General features: G+C 39.6%; 1 protein-coding gene across 1 annotated transcript; it reads left to right on the plus strand.

The window, feature by feature from the left end:
• The first annotated feature begins 8451 nt into the window (after positions 1-8451).
• Positions 8452-10240, plus strand: LOC117532725 (tripartite motif-containing protein 59-like). Its single transcript, XM_034196180.1, has one exon. It carries the CDS (start codon positions 8541-8543, stop codon positions 9102-9104), a length of 564 nt encoding a protein of 187 aa, XP_034052071.1. The 5' UTR covers positions 8452-8540; the 3' UTR covers positions 9105-10240.

The raw sequence follows: 10240 nt of genomic DNA on the forward strand, positions 1-10240 counted from the left end.
GCTTTGAGAGGATGGATGGAAGTCAAACATTTTATCTGTGGTGGCTGTCCCCTCCGACTCCGCGCTGCGCCTCCCGATTGGTCGAAGACCCGGACGTTCAGGGGCTGGGGAGCTCTGTGATTGGACAGCACGAGCTCCCTTCTGTCTGGATTGACCTCACGAGTTCAGTTTGTGGTGTCACAAGCTTCTGCAAGAAAGGTTGTACCAACTGCACAACTTTTATTAAAAGCAAGGAATTACCTGTACGGATATATATCTGATTTATTTCCCGGAAATCTGTATTATGGTCGTGTGTGAACACTGGGTGTTTATTACAAGAACGTGTAGTGTTGTACCAAACAGTAAACATGTAAGAGTGCAGAATGATTAAGCCTACACTTGAAGTATATACATAATTAATACATAATGTATTTTTAGCTTATATTTATGAAACGTTGCCCGGAATACAAAGATTCTCAAACTTTATACAATACTTTATACACATGGACACAGATTGGTGCATATTTTACATTTTCATACTTAAACATATTAAGAAAATTAATTATTGTTTTTCGATCTGGTACAATATTAAAACAGATGCAGTTGTTTAATTTGTTGTTTGTTTTTAGCCTATGTTTAACTTATTATTATTGTTATAAACACTGACAAATGCAATGAATTAATTCAAAACTACATATTGTTTACGCATTGAGTTATGCTTGTGAAAAATATGGGGTATTATCACTGTATATTATGAGCGTGGAGATTTTATTTTACATGTTAAAAAGCTACCGAGTACTTATGACGGTGTAATGCAGCGCAGGTGCTCGCTATGGGCTCTTGTTTCTGAGTAGAAAGATATGCAGCACGTGGGAAAATGTTAGCCATCGACCTACATTATAATAACTTAAACAGGGAATATTATAAAGACAGCACTTAACAATTATTTGAAAGGAACAAAGTATGACATCCTGTTTGTTATTATTATTAATAATAATAATAATAATAATTAACATTACATTGTGATCATTAGAAGCCAACACCACTTTGTTTTAATTGCAACAAATGAGATTCTGCACCCAATGGAGTCCACATGGTGCATCAGTCTATAACTCTTTTCTCAAAAGCTTTGTATTGTGTCACTTTGTAAATAGCTACGCCACTAATAACACGGGGTTTATGATGCAAACTCTTTCAGTTTTTATAATCGATTTGCATACGATGTTATTTTTATTTTATGCCAGAAAATACATTTGGGGAATACAATCTTTGAAAAGAAGAACTGGCTCGTTTTTATTTAATCACCAGGATAAAGGACGTAATAAGGTTTTCGCTACTGAAGACAGACAGCACTCACAATGGAGGCCAGGAGAGAAATATTGTGTGGATGCGGGGGATTCCCAGCGTGCAAAGGAGGATCTATTTTTTTCACGAGTTCCACCACACCCCACGCAAAAGCTCTGCACAGTTTTCTAATAGTTGTTTGAATGCAACAATAGGTGCTGCGCGGACCCGTGGCTCAGCCACACGGCGCTGTAACACATCCGTGCAAATGGTCGATTATAGACATAGAACCACATGAGGGATCATTTGACTTTTCTGAAGCTTGTAGAGTTGTGATAATTATGATAATTAGGCGTGTTTAATAGACCGATACATTTTATTCCTTTCCCCCCAGGAATAAGACCATAATACTGCCTGAATCTGTTTAGAGGCCTCCACAACCTGCATACCATGAGTGACTGGTCGGTCATGACCTCTTTAGACAAACTGATGCATCATTCTGGCAGGCAATTAATTGATCACCTTAAGATATTGTTGTCTAAACAAAATAATGATCAAGAACAAATATTGTCACAACCTTATGTAGAGAATGAATGCAGCCTTAAGTGAAAATATGAATAAGCAAAACCAGTTGTTTGGTGCTTCTGTTGTGACAGTAAAAAAGTAATTTAAAAAACAGCTTTTTCCCATGTGGGATAAGAGTTGTAACATAAGATTTGTTAAGCTTTTTTGAAATTATTGTTACTATTAACCTAACGTTATAGTCACCCTTTTGCTCCTTTCAGTGCAGTGTCCCACAGCATGTTGCTTAGTGTATTTTGTATTCCTCCTGTAAGACTTAGTGAAAAAATTGTGTAGCGGACCTGGAACATGTGGAAACATTATAATGTCCATAAAAGAAGGAATTGGGAGGGGGAAAGAAAGTTATCATACTAAAGTTTGACTATCATGAAAAGGATATTGGATCTCCCATGTCAAATCAATTAGTGGGGGTAAGCTGAGCAGAAATGTGCTGTGGTGGTGAAGAAAATGCATACAAAATAAAGGAAGAAAATGGCTCCGAAAATAAATAGTGTGTTAAAATGACTAGGCCCACGCACAGAATAGGGCCATGGGCTTTCGAGGCTGTATTTTTCGGAAATTGTACACATAGAAATCCCAGAATAACTAGCTCTGCATCCAATAAAGATAACGTTAGTCAAATAGCCCGATAACCCATAGGCAGTTTTGATCTTGGCTGAGGCCATAGCGATAAGTTCCTACAATGCGTCAGACTAAGGCCTATTTAGAGCACTGGAAACATCTCCATTCTCTCCAGAGGAACTTACAATACTGCTCAGTCTTCATGATTAACCATCAGATCAAAAATAGATACAAATTAATCAGACCATCACAGTGATTATCTAACCATAAACCAGAGGGAATAAACTTCTAAATGAATAAGCTTCAATTCATTCTCACAATTAAAATAGTCAGTCATGCATTCCTTCATGTAACAGACACACAGTTAACACTCTAGCCTGCTGTCACAAGCAGAAAGACAGATACCTTAAGTGGATAACCCTGATTTGCATTATTCATTGGGTTTTTATAGAGGTTTTAGTACGTTAAAATAACAGCTAGTTGTAAAACAGCGTGTGCCTAACCTTTATTGGTCTTCAGAGAATCATGCCACTGCTGTGAGGGCATTTTGAATAATGCGTTATTATGTCTCTAGTTCTCACCCACAATGGTTTAATTATAGTTGAGGATTCGACAAAGAGTTTGATTACTTGTGCCAGTTTCTCTATGCAATATTCTAAATACAGATGTACTTATTTTTAAAAGGTGCTTGAATATTTGTTGGTCACATGGCATGCAGACACAGCTCCTAAACTAAAGATGTGGTACAAATGTATTTGTTGAAATAAAGTCCACAGTTATATGGTTTTCCATTATTTATTTTAATGTAAATGATTTCTGCATTCAATTCTAATTTGAGGCAACACACTATGTCCTATGTTAACATTGGATAGAAATGACCATGAAGTGCGGTTATAATTCCCCTTTAAAATGAATTGGATCGCATCTGATGTTATAGTTTTAGTGTTTGTGATATATCATCATTTATGTTTGATGTGTTGTCTTTATGAGCCTGCAGCAGTTCATTGACAATTCAAAAGAGCTTTACATCACAAAGACTACAGAGCGGACATTGTGTGAAGTATGAGAAACAGATTAGAAGAATGGCCAGGCCGACATCTAGATAAGCATCTCAGAAAACATTGCATCTGCAGAAGAAGGAAATCCACTCTGTGATTACTATCCTTAGGATGTTTCTGTTACAAGGTACCCTTCAAAAGAGGCACTGTTTTTCTCATGTGTTTGATCTTATCAAATACATACAGCCCACAACAATTCAGTGGGAAGTCAAACTGAGTGCGGTTATCATAACAAAGAGCCAAAAGGTGCACCCAGGTGAGAGAGAGAAAAGAGAAGGAGAGCATTTGTTAACATACAGCCTCTGGGGATGTAGGGTTACTTTAATAGTTCCGCAAGCGAGGATGGAAAATAGTGAGTTTCTAGTTTATGGTCCCATGATGAGCATACAGAGATACTATAAGATTCTTATCTTTCCTACGTTATACGCCTCTGCTTCTGTGTGTGTGTGTGTGTGTGTGTGTGTGTGTGTGTGTGGTGTGTGTGTGTGTGTGTGTGTGTGTGTGTGTGTGTGTGTGTGTGTGTGTGTGTGTGTGTGTGTGTGTGTGGGTGGGTGTGTGTGTGCGTGTGGTCTAGCATTACTATACTTGTGGGGACCTAAATCTGTTTACATAGTCACGTGTGGGGACTGGCTTCCCTTATGGGGACAAATTGGAGGTCCCCATGAGGGGAATCATTAATTTTAGGGTGAAGACTTGGTTAGGTTTAGGATTAGGGTTAGGGTAAGGTTAAGGGTTAGGGTTAGGGTTAGGCATGTGTTGGTTATGGTTAAGGTTAGGATAAGTCTCCAGGAAATGCATGTAAGTCAATGTAATGTCCCCTGAAGTGATGTATACATGGTATGTGTGTGTGCGTGTGTGTGTGTGTGTGTGTGTGTGTGTGTGGTGTGTGTGTGTGTGTGTGTGTGTGTGTGTGTGTGTGTGTGTGTGTGTGTGTGTGTGTGTGTGAGAGAGAGAGAGAGAGGCAAGGAAGACATTGTATCTTGTGTTGTGACAACCCCATGAAGTGGATTTCACACTTCCCCAAATAAACTGGATGCATCCTGATATAAAGCAATAATATATTTTAGATTATGACATATCCAGTACAAGGTTATGTTGTGAGTCAATTTGCAACTGTGAAACATATTGTATGATAGGTGATTTTCAATTGGCTGTATATTATGCACATTATGTTTGCTTGGAAATTACCAAAACATGTCAAACACAAGGCTGCCCTTTGCTTTCAATGTTTGCAGTTTGCCATCACGCAACATATAGGGATCCAAAATGTTATGTCATATAAGTTTTGTTTTTAGAACATAATTGGGTTCTATGCAAACTGTACTGTTTTCACATTATTTTACTTCTTTCATGTAAACATTTCTGGACTATATTTAACATTATTTTACTGAAACGTACATATTTGCATAGTAAAACAACAACAATCATTAATTCCATGATTAATGTATGATAACTTGTCTTCTATCACACCTATTCTCTTTTGATAATCCTAACGTGCTTTAAAGCAGGTCTAATTGAACAAGTGCTTTCAAAAGCATTATTAATCGGATTACTACTTTAAATAACTGTAACTCATTACAGTTACTACAATGTTAAATGTCATTATTGCATGTAATTGTATGAGACTGTAATCCAGTTAGACACAATATGCTACTTCGCAGGCCTATATTCTTTTTGCACAAACATGCATGCATACATTCATCCACAAGAGGGCACATGTTCTCGGAGAAATACAATAAAGCTCCGTCTGACACCATGAGACCCACCAACATCATTTTACAGGGACATATATCTATTCTAAAAAATCTTGAAAGACATAACTTCACTTTATATAGATCTTACTGCGTGCTATCATGTGTGGCGAGGTGATGCAATTACAGCAGTTGATCTTTTTTTATCAAATATAAATTAGGCTGTACAATATACCTTCTGTTAACCAGACAAGGTTTTAAAACAATCAAGAGGAGAGGAAGTCGGACGAGAAGAGTTAACGCTACTTGACATTCAATCCCCCAAATGAATTGATTTTCCAGCAGGGGAATCAATTTATAAAATTATTTCTGCTTTCATTTGCAAGTGCATTTCTATGGACCATGAAACCATAGATGACATTTGACAGTTGTTTAGTTATGGTATGGATGCTGCAGGGGTTGTCAACACTTTGTACAGTCATTCAAAAGTGATATACAGGTGTATCTGAGCCAAGGTAAGGGCAACCTGAGCCTGCAGGGTTTAATGCATCTTGAAAAATGTCATCGACATTTTTGACATAAAAAAGTATGGTGGTCAGATAGTGTTTCAAAATCAAGTTTTAACTGCATATTAAGAGTGGTTGTAAAGACAGGGAGTTTTAAAGTGTGGAGAAAATGGGGCAGCATTTGGGACAGCAAAAGACCATATAGCAAATATGATGTCCTTCATCTTGAAAGTTAAATAACAGCACTTCAAACACAGATTTATTTCTAGAATATTTAGCTGCAGCTCAGGGTGTCACTGCTGATTGCTAGGGGTGGGCGATACTACAAAATCTGGATTCGATCCGATACCAAGTATTTCAGGGCCAGTATCACCGATACCGATACCTATACTTTTTTAAATGAAAAGCGTCTTACTTTCATATAGGGGAGAGCTGCATGACATTATTTTTGAGCTGAAAGCATATAGACTAAATCTGAATTCATTTTCATGATTAAAGACAGGACAGTTTTTATATACAAATAAACGTTTTACTTTTGCACATTTAAAGTGCAAACATGAAAAATAACAATACAAAGTGGCCACAGTAGCGAACTGCCTTCTTACACACATCACAGTTCGCTAAGTTTTCATTGACAGTTGTGAAATAGCTCCATACAACGCTCCTCTTTCTCTCAGCCATCATGTGCGTTTGTGTGTCGCACTCGCGAGTCGCTGGCTGCTGCTGTCCTGCCCTTGCTGGCTGCTGTCTGTCAGCGTGATAATCGGCCGTCAGGCAGGGAGCGCGCTGCGAGTGCGTGAGCCTCGATGAGAGGAGGACAGCAGTGGAGAGAGAAGAAAAGAGCGCATATACTTGTGTTCGTCTGCACTCAGCACATCGTTTTTGATGAAATTGTCGAGTAGAGGAGAGGAGAGGGGAAACAAAGTATAAAAGTATTGATCCTATTGGCAGTATCGATATTTTGAAACGTAACGTAATATCGGAAGTATCGATATTTTGGGATCGATCCGCTCACCTCTACTGATTGCACTACTCGGCGCTGTCCACTGCATGTGGTGCTGAAATGCCTACGGGACAAACAAAAGGTGGTGCTGTCTATTGCAGTGGTTCCCAAACTTTTTGTGCCCAGGGCACACCAAAGGACAAGTAAAAATCTCAAGGCACACCTATTGTGCAAAATAGCCCTTATAACACGTGGTATCACTCATATCATGTAAAATATCTGTAAATGTGCATAATTATTTACTAATGCCAAATAAAATGTGACAAAGACAACTATATTACTCATGAAATATTTATTAACGAAGTATTTCAGAAATTAATTTGAAACTTTATCAAATTAGGCTTCATCAAAGCAGCAACACACATTTAAACCAGACAGGTCACAAAATTAAAAATGAGGCAAAGGAAACTCAGCAGAAATTCAGCACAGAGAACTGTCAATGCAAGGAAGCTGCATTGTCCATGGTCCTGAACTACAAATTATAAATGTAACATTTCAGCAATCAGCATTGAAACTGTGCTATTGTAAATATTTTTGCCGATTTACAAATTAGTGAGATACATGTGCCTGTCAGGGCGCGCAGAATTTTTTAATCCTTGGTGGCACTGAGGAGAGGGCCACTCGCAAGTCCTGTTCAACAGAGAGCCGTGACCTCCTGTTGTTCTTCATGTAAATCAGAGTAGAGAACGCCAACTCCAGAGATGGGGTCGTTACTAAAAAAAATTAATATATTACATATTACTTTAAAAAAAGTAATATATTACACTACTTCGTTACTATCTACATAAAGTAACTCGTTACTTTACTCGCGGAGCACGTATGAACTGCGCATGTGTGAGTGGCAATAACTTTCCTTACCAGCAGGCGGCGGTAGTGTGTATTTGTCATTCAAAACAGGCAACAACCGGAAGACAGAGAAGAAGAACAGACTACGTGATATCAACAAACAACAAATAGCGCGTGCGGTAGCTTCACCTTAGCATGTGTTCTTTGCAGGTGTTTGTTGAGGTTTGACGTGGTGTTTACAGCAGTGGATAACAGCTTCTGGCCTGGACACAGTTTGCACCTCACCGTCACATTCCTGTCTATTCTTCGGACGAACCTACACCTACAGTCTATGGGACGAACTCAAAATAATGCGCATACCTCCACCCCTCGAAAATGATCGCTGACTCATCCATGTTTATGCAGCACTGCACGTGGAGATGTGGACGCACAAATCACGCAGATTACGTACATATAAACCTACAAAGTACTGATATAGTAAATTAAAAAATAATTATTTGTTGTGTAGTTGTATATTGCAATAATAACGTATGGTTGTCACAAAATCCCACGGCACACCCGGACTTGCCTCACGGCACACTAGTGTGCCGCGGCACACCGTTTGGGAACCACTGGTCTATTGTCGCTGCAGGCACTACATTATAATTATACGGTTAAATAGGGCTATTTAATCCACCGTATACACATGACCCACACTTGTGACAAATGAACCAGGTGACACAGACCATATTGGAAAGTCAATTTGAATACATTTGCCGCCTGGATGATTTTATGGTAAACGGGGTTTAGTTCTGGTAATATGATCTCAATGAGGCCCATAGTCTGTCCCCTGTCCCCGGGTTGTGCCCCGGGCCGGTTACGCAACAAGTCTGTGATCGGACTTGGACACAACCGGGTAGACCAACGACAGACGACAGGACTGACTCATAGGACATGCAGTGATGCAGAGATAATATTTCTCACATTAAAACGTTGTATCGAAATACGGCCATCTTCCAACCAGGAAATACTGCACAGTATGATTGTGCTTGTTTATTCAAATGTATCTCCGTGAAATAATACTGTTTCGGTAGCCCTATTCTACGGGAACATGGCGGAGGCGGTCGTTACAGGAGGTGAGTGTGGCTCAGCTCCGCCTGACGTGACCGACTCGTTCCCTAGCGAGGAATACGAGTGCACAATATGCTACAACTACTTCGACCTGGGCCGCCACACTCCCAAACTGCTGGCCTGCTCCCAAACCTTCTGCCATGAGTGCCTCGACGCTCTGCACTTCCGTGGGTGTCGTGGATGGAGAATCGGCTGCCCCGTGTGTCGCCACCGAACTCCGGTGCCGGAGTACCGTGTGCACAACCTCCCCGACAACAGCGCGTTGACTCAGTTGCTCCCGCTTAAAAATCACGAGCCCTTGGACTCATCCTTCACAGATGTCCAGACAGTTTCAGCCGCGTATTCAGCCACCTCCCAGGAGAGCAACGCCAGCTGTCAGACTTGCAAACAAGTTGCGTTCATGACCGGCTGCGTGTGCGCCATCTTTTCTTTCATGTCGGTGCTCTTATTTCTGGGGCTCATCTTTGTGCATAACTTCAATCACACGTCGTGGCTCGTCGGCCCTCTCTGTCTGTTTGTTGCCAGTGTCCTAGTCCCGTTTTGACTCATCCTCACTTGGTTAATGTGCATGCTGAAGTACAGACCTGAAACTGAAGACAGCAGTTTCCTCACTTCTAATGTGATGTGATCATCTGGCTGCGAATGGATACATTAGCCATATTAGTATAATTAAAGGGAAATGTGTTTATTTATTTCAGTGTGCTAAGGTGCCCATATGATATATAGATGCTTCAGTGTTTGTGAAGGATGAATGACTTGCATTTGGAAAAGGATAGGTGTTAAAATGAAAATGATCGTTGGCTGGATTCCATTAGCTGCTTGTGTTTCAGGGTTATGGTGTTGTGCATGCTGGTTCAAGGTCACACTCTCTTGACTTACTGGGGCACTCGAGTTATTGTTAAAGTTATAAGGTAGGGTGAGTTGCCCTAATGTGGGACACGCCCTAATGTGGGACACCTAAGCTCAAATGGGTGTAGGTCTTCCGCAAACAAATGAGAGTCAATGAAACTATGGGTTAACACAAGCTGTGATGTCATGCGATCAAAATCACATGACTTCTCAAATATCCAATCACAGATGAGGGTGGAAAAACCTTTAAACAGGAAGTACCATGTGTGAAGACCACCCAATTGTCAATGACATAGCGTTTTGACAAATTTAATGTTAAGGTTTTAAAATTCGTATAAATAAAACAATCTTTCAAATTGTTATCAGGATGTGTTTATGATATGTTTGTTCATCAGAACATATTATAATATGGTGTAAATATACTCTATATTTTTTATTTCAATCAAATGTTCTATCGCCCCACTTTAGGAAACATGTTTCGCAAAGTGGGACAGTATGATTTGCCTAATGTGGGACAGGTCTAAAAGGGGCATGGATTGTGCAAGAGCAATGGTTATTTACAGGGCTTTAGTCTTCTAATGCAGTATTTTAGATATTTAAGGTGAAGGGCAAATCATATTAAATAATTGGGGGTGGCTGCATCTCTGTTAAAATGGTATGACAAAGTCAGAGATAATGTTAGGGATTAATGTCTGAGTTTAAGAGATGGCAATTAATTTAAGCCCAAATATTCATAGTAATTTAATAAATCCTTCCAACACACATTGTAAAAAAATAGCCTAAGTTAAGAAATCATTCCAATATGTGCTATAGGTCAGTAAAAAAAAAAAA

Source organism: Gymnodraco acuticeps, unplaced genomic scaffold (genome assembly GCF_902827175.1).
Source record: "Gymnodraco acuticeps unplaced genomic scaffold, fGymAcu1.1, whole genome shotgun sequence".
NCBI lineage: Eukaryota > Metazoa > Chordata > Actinopteri > Perciformes > Bathydraconidae > Gymnodraco > Gymnodraco acuticeps.

What these genes read in the sequence shown, in the direction of transcription:
- LOC117532725 (XM_034196180.1), top strand. Translation starts at nt 8,541, where the DNA reads ATGGCGGAGGCGGTCGTTACAGGAGGTGAGTGTGGCTCAGCTCCGCCT.